The sequence below is a fragment of the Oryx dammah genome, unplaced genomic scaffold (assembly GCF_014754425.2).
Source record: "Oryx dammah isolate SB20612 unplaced genomic scaffold, SCBI_Odam_1.1 HiC_scaffold_18, whole genome shotgun sequence".
Classification (NCBI taxonomy): Eukaryota; Metazoa; Chordata; class Mammalia; order Artiodactyla; family Bovidae; genus Oryx; species Oryx dammah.
This window is the reverse complement of record NW_024070202.1, coordinates 63,791,653-63,811,630: the sequence shown is the minus strand read 5'-3', so window position 1 is coordinate 63,811,630 and position 19,978 is coordinate 63,791,653. Positions and strand designations below refer to the sequence as shown.

The 19,978-nt window shown below is 37.0% G+C and overlaps 1 protein-coding gene across 1 annotated transcript in view; it reads left to right on the top strand.

Moving 5' to 3' along the window:
- BBS9 (Bardet-Biedl syndrome 9) overlaps positions 1 to 19,978 on the top strand; it is a 469,218-nt gene that overhangs the window by 238,685 nt on the left and 210,555 nt on the right. The window contains exons 18-19 of the mRNA XM_040259660.1: positions 8,765 to 8,937; positions 15,710 to 15,862. Coding sequence (XP_040115594.1) covers positions 8,765 to 8,937; positions 15,710 to 15,862 — 326 coding nt within the window. The remainder of the gene's footprint in view (positions 1 to 8,764; positions 8,938 to 15,709; positions 15,863 to 19,978) is intronic.

The window sequence follows — 19,978 nt, the reverse complement described above, 5'->3', positions numbered from 1 at the left end:
AGCACTAAGCAATTGCAAATAGCAAATTTATGTTGCCTCAGGTAGGCCTTTGGAATATGGAAAGGATAACTAATAATGCTAACTATTTCAATATCCTGAAAGAGTGTAACATGCTAGAAAGAGTGATTGAATTGAATCAGGTCAAGTTTAAAAGTCCTTTGCTTTTCCATTTTGATTATTTTGTTTTCAGATATAATGAAAGGATTGTAGTCATGTATGTGAATAAGGGTTGAACCTTGAAAAAGGCTTTCTTTTTGCATCTGTCAAAAGAAAGCATATGTGATGTTGAACTGTGTTAAACAAAATATCTTCAGAAAAAAGAAAGTGAGAGTCTTGCTCTACTCCATCTGGCTGGACTGTGCACTTTTGCTCATTTTTCATCAGCAGATGTCTTTATATCTAATACATCTCATGACTCTTGTGGAGCTCCTAGACTAATTGGAGAAACAAACAGGTAGTGAACTGATCACAGAACACCTGGTGTGCTTATGAAGAACTGAAGTAAGTGAAGTCGCTCAGTCGTCTCCGACTCTTTGCGACCCTGTAGCCCACCAGGCTCCTCCATCCATGGGTTTTTCCAGGCAAGAATACTGGAGTGGGTTGCATTTCCTTTTCCAGGGATCTTCCCGACCCAGGGATTGAACCCAGGTCTCCCACATTGCACTTTAGCTGCTGCTGGATTCCAAAATAATGAGGTTCCATAAGTGATTTTATTTGTGAAGGATCTTTTGGAATGAATAGGAGATTTTTAGGTGGCGGGCATTCCAGGAAGAAGAGAAGTTATCTTCAGATGCTTGATAAAGTGTGGGATTTTTGTTGTTGTCCTTGTTCAGTCTCTCAGTCATGTCTGACTCTGCGACCCCGTGGACTGCAGCATGGAAGGCTTCCCTATCCTTCACCATCTCCCGGGGCTTGCTCAAACTCATGTCTGTTGAGTCGATGATGCCAGCTAACCATCCTGTCCTCTGTCATCCCCTTCTCCTTCTGCCGTCAATCTTTCCCGGCTTCAGGGTCTTTTCTAATGAGTTGGCTCTGTGTCAGGTGGCCGAAGTGTTGGAGCTTCAGCTTCAGCATCAGTGCTTCTAATGAATATTCAGGATTGCTTTCCTTTAGGGTTGACTGGTTTGATCTCCTTGCAGTCCAAGGGACTCTCAAGAGTCTTCTCCAATACTACAGTTCAAAAGCATCTGAAAGTTCATGGAGTAGGTACTCTGTGATAGTCCTTTAACGAAGCCTCCAAATTTAAGGACAAGTGTTATGATAAAGCCTCCTCAGATAGCGCTAGTGCTAAAGAGCGTTCCTGCCAATGCAGGAGATACCTGAGACAAGGTTGGATCCCTGGGTTGGGAAGATTCCTGGGAGGGGGGCATGGCAACCCACTGCAGTATTCTTGCCTGGAGAATCCCATGGACAGAGAAGCCTGGAGGGCTACAGGTCATAAGGTCACAAAGAGTCAGACATGACTGAAGCAACTTAGCATACATGCAGGTCATGAGAAAATCTAAACTCACCTGATATGCACCTCCTACTGCTGTCATTGCTTTAATGTGTACAGTGATTCATCAGTATAATATTGTATTAATATTTATCTTAGAATTTCTTAGCAGTATTATTGAGGGACAATGGGAATATTATATAAATATACTTAGAAAAAAGCCTTTTGAAAATTAAATTTAGAGAAACCATCCATAGTTTGTATTAATATTGAAGAGGTTGTATATTTAGAATATTACACTAATATCTACTGATATTATTTATATTATTTCTTCCAACTTTTGATTTAAAAAGCATTCATCTGCTTTTCCATTTCACATTTTAAAATTTCCAGGATAGCATAAACTATATTGATGCTTTGTTTATGATGTGAATGCAAACATTATTTATATTGATGAACTTCAGATGTTCTGACATGAATTGAGACTGACGTTATGCATTTTTGTGCCCTGCTTAGTTAAATATATTATTTTCTCCATTTGTAGTAGGGTGAAATGGCAATTGACTGGGTTCCAACCCTTTAAATTTATTTAATTTGGAAGCTGAAATGGTTATTTCCACTGAGCTGCTGTTGCAAGATGCAAAGGAAAAGAGACAAAAAAATTAATTGAATGTTCATTTTGAAAGCTATTTTAATTACCAATATTGTAAGGATGTATTTTAGAATACAACTTTTTTCTTTCATGCTATATTGTCAATAGAAATTTTCATTTCTCTTTTCTGTGAACTGTATACTCTGGAAAATCTCCAATGTTAAGTATCTTGGACTACTAGTACCAAGAAAATGCTTAATAGTCAAAATAATGCCTTATAAATCTTTGACTCTTTGATTCTTGTTGATTTTTGGTAATCTGAAAAAATTCAACTTGCAGATACTATGTTTATATTTTTAAATCCCCCAGTCTCATGGTAATTTTTAACATTTTGACCCATTTTTCCCCCTGTATATGCTGATGAATAAGAAAATAATTGAAGCCTGAATTTGAAAGTTACAGAAAATATCAGACCTATTTAAATGTTTATTATTATGAATTTTACATTTTTCTTGTTTAATGATGTTCATGTATTCATAGCAGAGTACTATTTTAGTCCATTTGGGTGTTATTTTTAAAAAAATACCGTAGACTGGGTGGCTTTTACATAACAGAAATTTATTTCTAATAGCTCTGGAGGCTAGGAAGTCCAAGATCAGGGCACTAGTAGGTTTGGTTTCTGGTGAGGACCTGCTTCCTGGTTCACAGATGTCTGGCTTTTCAGTGTGTCATGTGGCAGAAGGGGTAAGAGTGATTCTGAGGTCTCTTTTTTATAACAGTGCTGATCTCATTCATGAGGACTCCTTCCCCATGACATAATCTCCTCCCCAAGGCCCCATCTCCAGATATTATCACAGTGGATATCAGGACTAAACATATGTATTTTGGGGTGACACAAGTGTTCAGGCTATAGCAAATGAAATAAAGAATTTTATTTATATTTAAGTTTTCCAGTGAGCTTTAGATTTTTTAACTTGTTTTATTCTATACTTTTTGTATCAAAATTTTAATTTTTTCAACCAATATGTTTTGAATATCTAATTTTTCTTGATCTAAATTTTAAAATATAGGTGCTTTTTTAGTGATTCAGTGATTAAGACTCTGCACTTCCAGTGCAAAGGGTGTGGGTTTTATCCCTGGTGGGGAACTAAGATCTTACGTGTATTGTGGCCAAAAGAATAATAATACAAAGATAAATTACACTTGTGTAAATCTTTTCCATATAACATTATAGTTGATCTTCATACTGGCCTTGTGCGCTATGCTTTATTTTCCCCTTTGTGTGGATGAAGAAATTGATGGTTGGATGATTTATTTGTACTGAAGTCATAGATTAAAAAATTTACTACATTTTAAGTTTTGCTTAGGGATAAGAGCTGAGAAACGAGATTTCCTTCATAATGTGATGCCCTTAATTGCTTATATATGGCACCACTATGTTGGATCATGGTTATAATGTCCTTAACTATGAGTCTATTTGTGTCCCTTTTCAATTCTTTTTCTACTTGACAGCTTTTATAATAAAAACAAAGAAACAGACAATTACAAATTTTATCATGCCTCTCTCCAGCTTAAAATCTTTTGTGTTGATAATAATATCAAAACTTTTACTAACCCTATAGGTCTCCCTGTATGTTCTGGCTTGGCCTGATATCCATCTTCATCTTTGGGCACTTTTCCTTACTATGACCTTCTCTCAGTTCTTGGTACATCTCTGACTTTTTCTCCCATAAAGTCTTTGAACTTGCCATTCCCTCTACATGGGCTGTTCTTTCCATCTTAAGCTCCAAGCTTTATGCACAAAATGATTAGGAGTATGAAGCCTAGAATCAGATTAATAATTTAAATCCCTGCTCTGGTTTAGATTTCATTTGAATGACTTTGAAAAAATTATAGTGCCTGTTTTTTCCATCTACAGAAATGGAAATAAAACAGTGCAATTATACTATATAAGAATCAAATGAGATAATTCCTAAAAAGCATGAAGCAATTTCCTGGTACACTGTAAGTGCTAGGTAAATTTTAGTGGCTAGTATTATTTAGCTGCTGTGTTTTATGAAATAATAAAAAGACTGTTTTACCATTAGTCTTTATCATAGCACCCTTTTTATCTGCATCATAGTCCTTTCATAACTTGTAATTATTTGTTATTTATTTGCTTATTTTCTACCCTTCTCACTAGGATGAGGGCCAGGACCAGTATGTGTTGTTCCCCATTGTTTCCCCAGCACTCACTGCTTAATACCTTTTGAATTGAATGAGTAGGTACAGAGTTACTTAGAATCTTCTTTTTTTAATGGCTTTTATTTTTTATTTTATTTTTTTCATTTTTGTTTTTTTTGGGGGGGTTACTTTTTTTTAATGTAAATTTATTTATTTTAATTGGAGGTTAATTACTTTACAATATTATATTGGTTTTGCCATACATCAACATGAATCCACCACAGGTATACACGTGTTCCCCATCCTGAACCCCACTCCCTCCTCCCTCCCCGTACCATCCCTCTGGGTCGATAGTGAAAATGATCCAAAATCTTGAAATCAAAATGGAATCACAGATAAATAGGTTGGAGAAAAGGATTGAGAAGATGCAAGAAAGGTTTAACAAGGACCTAGAAGAAATAAAAAAGAGTCAATATATAATGAATAATACTTAGAATCTTTTTAAGACTATCAAATAAAGATTGTCTTGCTTTACAGCTACTTTGTAAAGCGAATTGTATTTCATTTCTTTCATTTGTCCCTTGCCTTTTGACTCTATTGTCCAAGACTTCGCTCTGTTACTTTAGAAAGTGGAAGTCTTTGCCCAGTATGGGGGATTGAGATGGGTCTCCTAGAGAGTTCATCAGCCTCTGTTCAGATAATTCAAATCTTGATGAAAGATAAAGGGAGATGTTTAGACTTGCCTGCATTTTATTTTGTCAGATTAGGGGGTTTGTTGTCTTCCAGGAGTGAGGAAGGAGCTCCAGCTGTGGGCAGCAGAAATAAGATACTTTGTCTCTCCTGGGGAAGCTTTTGGGCCCACTGCCTTTCTTGGCTTTCTCACAACATCCCCTGCTCTCCTTAATGAAACACCCATGCCCACTGTAAGCTGTGAATGGGAACTAAATCCCGCAGTTCCTAGGAGGCATCAGGATAGGTGTCAGTTGGATCTGTCTTTCCCCATCATCTGCTCAGCTCCAGGGCAGCTAACTTTGGAGGTACTTGTTGGCATTTGGCTGAGTATCCTCTCCACATTTCCTCCAGTTGTAAATGCTAATAAAATGTTTTACTTTTAAATAAAATTTAACTAATAAAACTAACCTTTGATAGAGATGTTTATTGCATTTCTTTTAAGATTTTTAAGTTGTGACATATTTGTATCAAAAAATTACACTTGAATGGACACATCTCTCCTGGTGTTGGCACAGGCCACTCTGCAGGACAACTTGCTTACCATCCAGTCTGTGGCTTTGCAGATGCTGCTCACAGGGAGGGTAGCCACAGTCAAGTATGGCAGTGCCAGCGTATGTGCCCACTCCTGCTATCATATTCATCTCTGTTGCTCCAGTAGTCATGACTGCATCTCACCGTCTGTTCTCTTGGGCCTGCATCACTGCAGCATGGAGCTTCATCATCTACATCTGCTACGTCCAGCAAAGACTGGGCAGCAGAATGTAAAGTTTGTGTTTGGGGAGATCACAAAGCTGTAAAAGGAGATGTAACTGGCTCAGCTCAATGTTGTCTTCTAGAAGGCCAAGGGCATTCCCCACGCCTGGATGGGGGCTCTGGGCTGGAGCAGATACCTGCCCCAAGATAGCAAGACACAGAGAAAGACAAGGTCCTGAGCCAGCCCTGAGCCAGAAGCTACCTTTCTACCTAAGAAGGACAAATGTCTGAGACCTGGAGGCAGCACTGAGCTGCCCAATATGTGTCTCAGGATGCATAGAGGGACAGATTGGTCTGTAACTCCAGAGATGGCCTATCATCTTCCTCACTGAGTTCTACAACTCCCAAGGAGACTTTTAAGAAAGTACCAATCACCAAGGAGCTCAGAGCCTTAAACACTTCCCAGGGCAGCCAACTCTGTTAATATCTATAATTATTAAACAGTTCTTATTGTGCCTTCTTCCCTTTGCTGCTCCCTTGTTATTGCCTAATTCTTCTGCTATGTAATAGGCCTTCATGTACTTGAAAATAGTTGTATATCCCTTGGGGAAAGCTCTGATATTTCTGTGGCAAAATCAACCTTAATGGGGTATCCCTGAGTCTCCTGAGTCAGTGATGGTGGAAACCTTGTTTATTCTTCTGCCATCACTCCATCTATCAAGATCTACAGTGAACTTCTTGAAGGCAGAGGCTCTTGCTTTATTCACGATTTTATCTCCAGCATCTTGAACTGACTTACACAAATGAATAGAAGAGAGAATAAATATCAGTCTGGGTTTTCTGTGTTGGACCCCAAGCTTGACTTAGGTAAGACCCCAGATTTAAAGGATTCTAATACTAGCATACTTCGTCATTAGCATTCTCCCTTCTACCTGTTCTACTCACCCCCCTCCATAATTATACTCTAGTTTTCTTCTAAAGCATTAAACCTTCAGCGACAATTACCAAGAAAGGTAAAAGTTGTCATTTCTGACCTTGGCCCTACTGTCTTTGATGGGGAAAAATGAAAAGACATCTGATCAGCACCATGGGCAGAAGCCAATATCCAGAATAAGACTAGAGTGAAAGGAGCGTGGGGAAGGTTCAAGGGGAATGATATGACAGCAGAGAAGACCAGAGTGTTTGCATGTTCCATGGCAGGAATACTCAGTTTATTTTATTCCTTATGTAATGAAAAAGAGTACGACTGGGGGAATGAGAGCAGATATATTCTTGGATTCTGGTTGAGGATGACAAAGTTAAAAACCAATTTAAAGTTGTAATATATTTATAGTACCATGGCAAGTATAAATAACTATTTTACCTTAGGTTCTTTAAGCAAAAAGACTGAGTTAATTTTTATACTCCCAAGATTTATTTCTCTATGAAACATAATAGATGTTCAATAGAATAGGTGACTTCGATCTCAAAAAGTGTATGGTCTCTTTGAAGAGACCAAATATGATTATATGGAAAGTTAAATAAGAATACGTGGTTGTGTGTAGTTAAGTAAACAGTAAACTGTAGATATTCTCTGTATAAATTCAGAGACATGCAATGTTGTGAAGTGGTTAAGACTGATAGATAATCTTTGATTAATAGCTGGAGTTCCAATCCTTGCTCTGTTACTAACTGGCTAGATGACCTTGCAGATTATTTAAACTCTTCTGTGGCTAGATTTATTCTTCTGTAAAAATGGGGATAACAGTATTTCTCCTATTGGGTGATTGAGATTTAAGCAAGAGAGTGAATGTGAAGTGCTTTAGATAGTGCCTGGTACATATTAAGGCTGCTACATGTTAGTCAGTCAGTCGTGTCCAACTCATTGCAACTCCGTGAACTGTAGCCCACCAGGCTCCTCTGTCCATGGGATTCTCTAGGTAAGAATACTAGAATGGGTAGCCATTCCTTTCTCTAGGCAATCTTCCTGTCTCAAAGGTTGAACCCTGGTCTCCTGCAATGCAGGCAGATTCTTTACCATCTGAGTCACCGGATGAAGCCCAAGGCTGCTATCGATGGTAGAGAAATAAAGTTTTCTTGGGGTAGTTGAGATTGAAGCCAAATCCTAAAGAATAGGTCGAGTTTAGGCAATTGGAAAGAAGGATATTTATCATAAATTCTAGCTCTGATATTTAATTTACTTTGTGACCTTTGGCAAGTCTCTGAGATTCTCTGTGCCTGGTTTTCTTTTTTGTAGAATAATGAGTTGTTACAATTTCAGTGCTCGATGCACAGTTGGTGCTCAACATATAATAGTTGCTCTTATCATAGATGTAGTTATTGTCATTGCTCTCATCATCATTGTCATTTTTGTTGTCATCATCAGCATCATCAGGGTAGAAGGCGAGAATTTGGCTCTCTGAGCTGAGGTTTCAGGGAATGGAGGGAACCAAGATTTATATTTGAGGAAGGGTCTTATTGCAAAATCTCTCTTCAAATGAAAGAACTACTAGAAAAATAAAAAGCTTTAATTATGATAACAGGAGTTTAAACTGGCTGCTGTGGCCAGGATGTGGGGCTTTCTATAGAATAAATTTTATTTCATATCAATTTTCTGAAACAGATAATGATACCCGGTATACTTTTGCAATGGCTGTTTTCTTACCTTTTTTGTTTTGTTTCTTTGTTTTCTTACTTTTTGAGTAAAGCTTTTTTTTTGGAAGGATCCAATTTTTTTGTTTTTACTATACTGAAACCTATCATAAGATACATAGTTAAAGGGACGATACTCTGCAGCTTGGCACTGTGATCACATACCTTTGGAGTGAAATTTGAAAATGTTAAGTTATTGATGCAGATAGTCACAATAAGATCATAAAATTATTTTTATTAAGCCAGTAGAAATTATATCTATATTCCAAAAATGAAATCTTTGTCCTTTTCAATTTGGTGTTCATGTCAGAGTTAGTGATAATTCATGGCATCACTGACTCAATGGACATGAGTTTGAGTAAACTTTGGGAAATAGAGAAGGACAGGGGAGTTTGGCATGCTGCAGTCCATGGGATCACGAACAGTCAGACACGACTCAGTGACTGAACAACAGCAATATGTTATTTCAGCTAGTAATTGTGTTAATAAGCCTTTTGCTTAATTGTTTTTCTCTTTAGAACGATACCGCATTCAGAGTGAACAATTTGAGGATCTTTGGCTTATAACAAATGAGCTTATCATCCGCCTTCAAGAATTTTTTGAAAAACAGGGAATCAAAGATTTCACATGTTCTTTTTCTGGATCTGTGCCCCTTGAAGAATATTTTGAGTTGATTGATCATCATTTTGAGGTGTGTATGACCATAACCCATATCATCTTTAGTTTTTCAGTATATGAAAGAGAAGGGGATTCTGAACAGGTAAGAATTCTAGTATACATGCCATTAGGCAGTACACTAAGTTGTTATTCTTATGTGGATGGTGGGGTTGTGAATCTTTTCCTGCCCTCTTGCCCAATTTGTGATCAATTGCAGACTTTTACAGACTGGCTGCCTGGAGCTAAGCATGTGGTCTTGCCTCAGAACAGAGCTGGTTTAATTCTCCCGCATGGGGATTTAACCTTTGACCCCAATAACCCAGTGCTAAAACTATTTGAGCTTATCGGCAGCCATTTGGCTAACTAATTCTAGCAGGCCATAAATGAGGTGTGATTATAAAGTAAAGTGATTTTTCTTTTTCATTTTTAACAAGCACACCAGAGCTTCTGCATTTGAATGAGGGTTAATCACGTAAAATATTCTCAAGTATCTGGCACAATGGGTGCTTGGTAAATGCTGAAGGATTAAATGTCTAAATCAGTGAGATATGCTAGTGACTTTGTTGCCTGGATATGTTTGCACTTCTTCTTTGGAATTATCTTCAGAGCCTGTGTTAGATTTTCTTGAGTATCTTCAGAGTGTCAAATCTTCATCCTTTGAAAACTGATTTGATATTTGGAAATAGTCAAGATTAATGTTTTTCTGAAAACAGTTATACAATGACAGTCATTGTTTTAAGTCCCATGTGTTTAAAAAAAAGAATTCACCAAGCTTTACTTACTTATTTGCCTGTAAGTAGATCCTGTAGGGAATTACAAAGAGGAATTTCAAAAAGATTTTGAAAATTATTTAAGGAAGCATGGATTCCCTAGAGTGGCTACTTTTTAAGGAATCCATAGGTTTTTGCATCTCTGTAAACTGGTGTGTGTGTGCAAGCATGTATGTGTGTATTGTAGAGAGAGAGGAAGGGAGAGAATATGTTATGTAAATTGTCAGTCACATGAACATTCTACTTAATGTTCAGTTCCCTGAACATTCTAAGGGCATCGAATGTTCTAAGAGCATTTAACCTATAAATAAAGACATCTTTGAATACAGTGTCAACATAAAGGGAAATTTTCAGTGAGTACAGTCCAATTGCAGATAATACAACATTATCAAATAAGTTAATTATCATCTATGCTGATAATATTGTATAGGATAATATACTTTGACTAAATTGTGGCACCAAAAGTCAATAGTTTGGGAAATAACATTTAGGTACTCTGAGTATTGAGAACCTTTGTAATTCTCTAGGATATATCTGAAGAAATTCCTGCCTAACTATGCAAAACTGAGGTCCAGTGACTTACAGAAGAGAGTCCATAGAAAGACTATACTGATTAAATATTTAAAATCGAATAACATTTAAAATTGAAAACATTAGTTTTTAATTGACTATATTTGACATATAGTCCATGTCCCTCCTGTTCTTATATTTGCTTGGCTAGTTAATCCTTGCAGTTTCTATGTCAGGGACATTTCTTTTCTGGGGTGGGACTTAGGGAATATGGTCAACTATATACACTTTTACTTGTTAAACAAGTTAAAAAGGGCATGCTTATACTTCCTTTACTCTCTGGCCCCACTCTCTACCTTTTTTAATACAACTTTCAACTTTAAATAAAGGTGGCTTTTGGACTCCAAGTGTCCTTTTACCATAAGCTCCATGAAAACAGGAATTTTTGTCTGTTTTATTCATTGTTGTAATTCCTAATGCCTAGAACATTGCTTGGCACTAAGATCCACACATAATTATTACATGTTGAAATTCTGATATGTGAAAACATTTCAATCACTGCTGTTTTGTTAGATATACAGACACCTGGCTGATGTCTCAATATTGAAGATATATTTTTTATTTCATGAATTGAGGAAATACAATATTATAGCAGGAAGTCATAAAATTAAAAGTGAATTATTGATAACTTTGATCTCTGATTCCTTTGCCTTTTCTAAAACCAGCTTGAACATCGGGAAGTTCACGGTTCACGTATTGCTGAAGCCTGGCTTGGGAAAATTTTGAGCATTACTTTACTAGCGTGTGAGATGAGTGCAATTGTGCAGTAGTTTGAGCATTCTTTGGCATTGTCTTTCCACTGGATCATTGAAAAAGCAAGAAAGTTCCAGGAAAACATCTCTTTCTGCTTTATTGACTGTGCCAAAGCCTTTGACTGTGTGGATCACAATAAACCGTGGAAAATTCTTCAAGAGATGGGAATACCAGATCACCTGCCACTGCCTCTTGAGAAACCTATATGCAGGTCAGGAAGCGACAGTTAGAACTGGACATGGAACAACAGACTGGTTCCAAATAGGAAAAGGAGTACGTCAAAGCTGTATATCATCACCCTCCTTATTTAACTTATATGCAGAGTACATCATGAGAAACACTGGGCTGGAAGAAGCACAAGCTGGAATCAAGATTGCTGGGAGAAATATCAATAAGCTCAGATATGCAGATGACACCACCCTTATGGCAGAAAGTGAAGGGGAACTAAAAAGCCTCTTGATGAAAGTGAAAGAGGACAGTGAAGAAGTTGGCTTAAAGCTCAACATTCAGAAAATGAAGATCATGACATCTGGTCCCGTCAGTTCATGGCAAATAGATGGGGAAACAGTGGAAACAGTGTCAGACTTTATTTTGGGGGGCTCCAGAATCACTGCAGATGGTGACTGCAGCCATGAAATTAAAAGACGCTTACTCCTTGGAAGAAAAGTTATGACCAACCTAGATAGCATATTCAAAAGCAGAGACATTACTTTGCCAACAAAGGTCCATCTAATCAAGGCTATGGTTTTTCCAGTAGTCATATATGGTTGTGAGAGTTGGACTGTGAAGAAAGCTGAACATTGAAGAATTGATGCTTTTGAACTGTGGTGTTGGAGAAGACTCTTGAGAGTCCCTTGGACTGCAAGGATATCCACCCAGTCCATTCTGAAGGAGATCAGCCCTGGGATTTCTTTGGAGGGAATGATGCTGAAGCTGAAACTCCAATACTTTGCCCTCCTCATGTGAAGACTGACTCATTGGAAAAGACCCTGATGCTGGGAGGGATTGGGGGCAGGAGGAGAAGGGGATGACAGAGGATAAGATGGCTGGATTGCATTACTGACTTGATAGACATGAGTTTGGGTAAACTCTGGGAGTTGGTGATGGACAGGGAGGCCTGGTGTGCTGCAATTCATGGGGTCGCAAAGAGTCGGACACAACTGAGCGACTGAACTGAACTATTGATAACTTTTGAAATATTCTTCTTAAAAAATTAGTTGTTATATCACTTTAAATTTTGGTAATGAATTTTTTTCCCTTCAAGAGAATATTCTTTGATGTAGCTACTTAAGTGCTTCTTAAGTGCTGAAACTGGGGTTAAAGGAGGGTAATAAAATTCCAAGTCTTTCTCTCACTGTTTGCAGATGACATGATCCTCTACATAGAAAACCCTAAAGACTCCACCAGAAAATTAATAGAGCTAATCAATGAATATAGTAAAGTTGCAGGATATAAAATTAACACACAGAAATCCCTTGCATTCCTATACACTAACAATGAGAAAACAGAAACAGAATTTAAGGAAACAATTCCATTCACCATTGCAATGAAAAGAATAAAATACTTAAGAATAAATCTACTTAAACAAAAGACCTATATATATAAAACTATAAAACACTGATGAAAGAAATCAAAGATGACAAAATAGATGGAGAAATATACCATGTTCATCGATCAGAAGAATCAATATAGTAAAAATGAATATACTACCCAAAGCAATCTACAGATTCAATGCAATCCCTATCAAGCTACCAGCGGTATTTTTCACAGAACTAGAATAAATAATTTCACAATTTGTATGGAAATACAAAAACCCTCGAATATCCAAAGTAATCTTGAGAAAGAAGAATGGAACTGGAGGAATCAACCTGCCTGACTTCAGACTATACTACAAAGCTACTGTCATCAAGACAGTATGGTACTGGCACAAAGACAGAAATATAAATTAATGGAACAAGATAGCCCAGAGATAAATCCATGCACCTGTGGACACCTTATGTTTGACAAAGGAGGCAAGAATATACAATGGAGAAAAGACAATCTCTTTAACAACTGGTGCTGGGAAAACTGGTCAACCACTTGTAAAAGAATGAAACTAGAACACTTTCTAACACCATACACAAAAATAAGCTCAAAATGGATTAAAGATCTAAACGTAAGACCAGAAACCATAAAACTCCTAGAGGAAAACATAGGCAAAACTCTCTGACATAAATCACACAGGATCCTCTATGACCCACCTCCCAGAGTAATGGAAATACAAGCAAAAATAAAGAAATGGGACCCAGTTAAAATTTTGCACATGAAGGAAACTATAAGCAAGGTGAAAAGGCAGCCTTCAGAATGGGAGAAAACAATAGCAAATGAAGCAACTGACAAACAACTAATCTCAAAAATATACAAGCAGCTCCTGAAGCTCATTCCAGAAAAATAAATGACCCAATCCAAAAATGAGCCAAAGAACTAAACAGACATTTCTCCAAAGAAGACATACACATGGCTAACAAACACATGAAAAGATGCTCAACATCACTCATTAACAGAGAAATGCAAATGAAAACCACAATGAGTACCATCTCACGCTGATCAGAATGGCTGCTATCAAAAAGTCTACAAATAATAAATGCTGGAGAGGGTGTGGAGAAAAAGGGACTCCTCTTATATTGTTGGTGAGAATGCAAACTAGTACAGCCACTATTGAGAACAGTATGGAAATTCCTTAAAAAACTGGAAATAGTACTGCCATATGACCCAGCAATTCCACTGCTGGGCATACACACTGAGGAAAACAGAATTGAAGGAGAGACATGTACCCCAGTGTTCATTGCAGCACTGTTTATAATAGCCAGGACATGAAAGCAACCTAGATGTCCATCAGCAGATGAATGGATAAGAAAGCTGTGGTACATGTACACAATGAAGTATTACTCAGCCATGAAAAAGAATACATTTGAATCAGTTCTAATGAGGTGGATGAAACTGGAGCCGATTATACAGAGTGAAGTAAACCAGAAAGAAAAACACCAATACAGTATACTGACACATATATATGGAATTTAGAAAGATGTTAACGATGACCTTATATGCGAGACAGCAAAAGAGAAACAGATGTATACAACAGTCTTCTGGTCTCTGTGGGAAAAGGCGAGGGTGGGATGATTTGAGAGAATAGCATTGAAACATGTATATTATCATGTGTGAAACAGATTGGCTGTCAAGGTTCGATGCATGAGGCAGGGTGCTCAGGGCTGGTGCACTGGGATGACCCAAAGGGATGAGATGGGGAGGGAGGTGGGAGGGGGGTTCAGGATGGGGAACACATGTACACCCATGGCTGATTCATGTCAATGTATGGCAAAAACCACTACAATATTGTAAAGTAATTAGCCTTCAATTAAAATAAATAAATTTTTAAAAATTCCAAGTTTTTCCCCCAATCATGTGTCTTTTCTCCACACATGCACTGAAAAAGAGGGGAGTTTGGTTTGATATCAGAAATGTAAACTATGTTTGATTTCCAAACATACTAAATATACTTCAGAAGTATTATGACTGTTCTGTAAAGTTAAAGTAGCAGTTCACATGATCTGGTTTCATGGAGTGTTCCCTATGTCTTTGATCAGTTTTCTTTATTTTAATAATATTAAATTCAAAAATTATGAAAAGAGTTATATGGAAAAGAGTCATTTCTGATTCTCATCCTCCCATTATTCAATCTCTTTGGATGCAACTTTTGGTGTCCAGTTTCTTGTGATCTTTCTAGAATTGTTCTATGTAGTCACAACTATGTTACTGTACAAATTTTTAGAAAACATACATGCATGATATTCTGTATTTTTTTACTTTGCTTCTTTGAATGCATCTTTGGCTAGCATTGCTTATCTGTACCTAGTGGTCCTCTTGTTCCTCTATTGACAGCAGTTTGATTATTAATATTATCTTACTGTAATAGGAACAGCACAAATTCTGTAATGAATATCTTTGCATGTACATTACTTTTTGCAAGCACACCTCTTGGAAAAATTCCTGGAAGTGCGATTGCTAGGTCAAAGGCTGTTATGTTTGAGAACTATTTGTATTAACTTCTCTCTGAATCTTGCCTACTTTTCTGTTGGATTGGTGCTCTTTTTCTTACTCATTTGTTTGGGTTGTGGTCACTTTTTTTTTTTTTATCAGTTTGTAGATGCTTTCTAGATATTATGGCAATCACATAGAACTTTTTTGTTTAAGTTAGTAATTTATCAGGTGTGTATGTGTGTTTGTATATGTGTGACTTTTGGGTTTTGACTTATAAAGATCTGTCTCATGCTAAAATTATTTTAAATATACAATTTTCTAGTACTTTTGTTTTATTTAAACTTTTGATTCTTCTGCAGTTGATTTTGCTGCAAAGGCTAGGGGAGAGATTATAGATTATTATTCTTTTTTTCCATTGTATATTTAATCAGTTATCAGAAAATGTTTATTACATAATCTGTCTTTATTCCTTGGTAAGTGGGCCATTTTTACTAAATTTCTATGCAGCCTATTTCACTGTATCATTTATGTATTCATGAATCAAATATCATACTGTTTTAATTCTCTAAACTCTGTAATACACTTAAATTTCCTCTTTACTCTTTTCAAATTTTTATTGGCGTCGCGAGTATCCCTACTTTAGACACATTTTTGTTGTGCACGTTTAGCCTGAATTAAAGAAATTCTTCATTGTAGTTGCGGCTAAATGGTGAAAAATTAGAAGAACTCTTGTCTGAAAGAGCTGTACAATTTCGGGCCATTCAACGTCGGCTGTTAACAAGGTTCAAGGATAAAACACCTGCGCCCCTCCAACACCTGGACACCTTGCTGGATGGAACTTACAAACAGGTAAGTATAATACCAGTGGTAGTTTTCTACTCCTAGAGTCATGTACCAGAGTACCAAGGTTAGGTGTTTCTTTCCTGTGTATTATGAAACAGTGAACAGCATACAAGCTTAAGAGTCAGAATTTAGTCAAGCTCTGTCACTCTCTAATTATGTGACTTTGAGTAAATTAGAATAGATCCATCCATATTTTACTTTCCAGAGTTTTTGTGAGGATTTTCCATCATTTCTTTGAAGCAGCCAGCGTAATGCCAGGCATATAGTATATGCTTGATAAATGGTAGCTATTATGGTTAGTGTGTTGACAATTCTTGGTACATCCCATAATTGTCATAATTCTCAAATTGTCTTACAGAGCAATTGGATCATACTTCCAGTGTTTTGTCAGCTGATGTTTTAAGATAGAATTTTGTTTTTAAAATTCATTGATGTATAGTTGATTTACAATGTTGTGCTAGTTTATGCTGTACAATAAAGTGATTCATACACACACACACACACACACATTCTTTTTCATATTGTTCTCCATTATGGTTTATCACAGGGTACTTCCCTGTGCTGTATAGTAGGACCTTGTTGTTTATTCAGTCTATATACAATAGTTTGTGTCTGCTAATCTCAAACTCCCAATCCCTTCCTTCCCCAGTTATCCTCCCCCTTGTCAATCACAAGTCCATTCTTTATGTCTGTGAGTCTATTTTGTAGATAAATTCACTTGTGTCATATTTTAGATTCCACATATAAGTGATATCACATGATATTTATCTTTCTCTTTTTGTCTTACTTAGTATGATCATCTCTGGTCCATCCATGTTGCTGTATAACATTATTTCATTCTTTTTTATGGCTGAGTAGTATTCCATTGTATATGTGTACCATATCTTTATTCATCTGTCATTGACCATTTAGACTGCTTCATGTCTTGGCTATTGTGAATCATGCTGTGAACATAGGGGTATGTGTATCTTTTTGAATTATAGTTTTGTCTGGATATATGCCTAGGAATAGGATTGCTGGATCACATGGGAACTCTATGTTTTGTTTTTGAGAAACCTCCTTACTGTTTTTCATGGTGGCTGCACCAACTTTTACATTACCGCCAATGGTGTAAGAGGGTTTTTTTTTGTTTTTTTTTTTACACTCTCTATAGCATTTGTCTTTTGTAACTTCTTTAGTACAGCCATTCTGATGGTGTGAGATGGTGCCTTATTGTAGTTTTGATTTGCATTTCTCTATTAATTAGCAATGTTGAGCATCTTTTCATGTGCCAGTTGGCCATGAGATGGAACTCTTAAATAGCCCTTTGTTCTAGCTCAAAAAGACTTTTTTCTTCCTCTTTGAGTCTTTCTTCTACCAATGGTTTATCATTTGCATAACTAGGGTTATCTGAGTCTTACTCTTAAGGTATTACATCTTTAAAAACTATTCAAAATTATCATCTAAGACTTGAAATAATAATTTTTAAAATTGAAATTTCATGGATAAGGCCTCTTCCAGTTCTACTATAAAGAAGGCAGCTTTGATTAACTACATTATGTCTTCTTACATATCTATACAATATCAATGATACGTTTCAAAATCAGTGTTGATGATATGAATACTCTGTTGATTTTTTTTTGAATTTTTTGTTGAGATGGTTGTATATTCCCATGCAGTTATAACAAAAATTACAGCTAGGCACTTCGCTAGTGGATAAGAATCTACCTGCCAGTGCAGGGGACACAGGTTCAATCCCTGGTCCAGGAAGATCCCACATGCCTCAGAGCAGCTAAGCCCATGAGCCACAACCACTGAGCCTGATTGCTGCGATTACTGAAGCCTGCACACTCTAGAGTCCATGCTCCACAGTAAGAGAAGCCACTGCAATGAGAAGCCTCTGCACCACAACAAAGAGTAACTCCTGCTGATGGCAATTAGAGGTAACCTCCAAGCAGCACTGAAGACCCAGCACAGTCAATAAATAAGTAATTTAAAAAGAAACTATAAAAAAATACAGCTAAATTTCACATATCATTTACCCACTTTCTTCCAGTGGTATCATTTTATAAAACTATAGTATACTATCACAACCAGATTATTGACATTGATAAAAGCTATAGATTTTTATTCAAATTTCCACAATTTTACCTGTACTTATATGTGGATGTATTAAGTTCTATACAGTTTTATGTAGGTCTGTGTATCCACCATCTTGTGCATTCAAGATACCAAGCAGCTCCATCGCACAAGACTTCTTCATGTTACATTTTATTGACAAAACCCCCTCCCCAACACTGTGCTTCTCTACCACATTTTGCTGTTTTTGGAAGAATGAATCAGATATTGTTTTCATAGTTACCTTTTCTAAAGGGAAGAACCATGGAGAAGGAAATGGCATCCCGCTCTGGTATTCTTGCCTGGGAAATCCCATGGACAGAGGAGCCTGGTGGGCTATAGTCCATAGGGTCACAAAGAGTCAAACATAACTTAGTGACTAAACAACAACAGCAACAGCAACAACAAAAAGAAGAAAAATAGCTTATTATGTGAACATCACTAAATGTATTGATAATATATTTGCTTCTTGAAATTTTCATGGTTATTTGAAAATCAGTAGCAATTAGAGGGATAGTCTGCAGCAATAGTAGACTTTTAGGAAGAACATGGGGCTTCAAGACCAACAACCCCAGTTCTGTCACTTATTACTATGTGGCTTTTGGCAATTTCCTTACCTTCCCAGAACTTCAGTTTCTTTCCATAAAATGGAGCACATACTCACTGTCTTATTACAAAGATTCTATTCTATAGTAGATGTAGAAATGCTTGGTATATTGTTCTACAAATACAGATTGCAAATTTCTTCTGTGCTGAAGCAATTATGTGACTCAGATCAGTAAGCACTAATGCTGTTTCTGTTCCAGAATTTTTTTTTCTCTCTTAGGTATACTTTTTCTTTTTTTTAATTTATTTTCACTTTATTTTACTTTACAATACTGTATTGGTTTTGCCATACATTGACATGAATCCGCCACGGGTGTATACGAGCTCCCAATCCTGAATCCCCCTCCCACTTCCCACCCCATATTATCTCTCTGGATCATCCCCGTGCACCAGCCCCAAGCATCCTGTATCTTGTATTGAACATAGACTGGCGCTTCATTTCTTACCTGAGAGCATACATGTTTCAATGCCATTCTCCCAAATCATCCCACCCTCTCCCTCACAGTCCAAAAGTCCATTCTATACATCTGTGTCTCTTTTGCTGTCTCACATACAGGGTCATCATTACCATCTTTCTAAATTCCATATATATGTGTCAGTATACTGTATTGGTGTTTTTCTTTCTGGCTTCACTCTGTATAATCGGCTCCAGTTTCATCCATCTCATTAGAACTGATTCAAATGTATTCTTTTTCATGGCTGAGTAATACTCCATTGTGTACATGTACCACAGCTTTCTTATCCATTCATCTGCTGATGGACATCTAGGTTGTTTCCATGTCCTGGCTATTATAAACAGTACTGCGATGAACATTGGGGTACATGTGTCTCTTTCAATTCTGGTTTCCTTGGTGTGTATGCCCACCAGTGGGATTGCTGGGTCATAAGGCAGTTCTATTTGCAATTTTTTAAGGAATCTCCACACTGTTTTCCATAGTGGCTGTGCTAGTTTGCATTCCCACCAACAGTGTAAGAGAGTTCCCTTTTCTCCACATCCTCTCCAGCATTTATTGCTTGTAGGCTTTTGGATCGCAGCCATTCTGACTGGTGTGAAATGGTACCTCATTGTGGTCTTGATTTGCATTTCTCTGATAATGAGTGATGTTGAGCATCTTTTCATGTGTTTGTTAGCCATCCGTATGTCTTCTTTGGAGAAATGCCTATTTAGTTCTTTGGCCCATTTTTTGATTGGGTCGTTTATTTTTCTGGAGTTGAGCTGCATAAGTTGCTTATATATTTTTGAGATTAGTTGTTTGTCAGTTGCTTCATTTGCTATTGTTTTCTCCCATTCTGAAGGCAGTATTTTCACCTTACTTTTAGTTTCCTTTGTTGTGCAGAAGCTTTTAATTTTAATTAGATCCCATTTGTTTATTTTTGCTTTTATTTCCAGTATTCTGGGGGGTGGATCATAGAGGATCC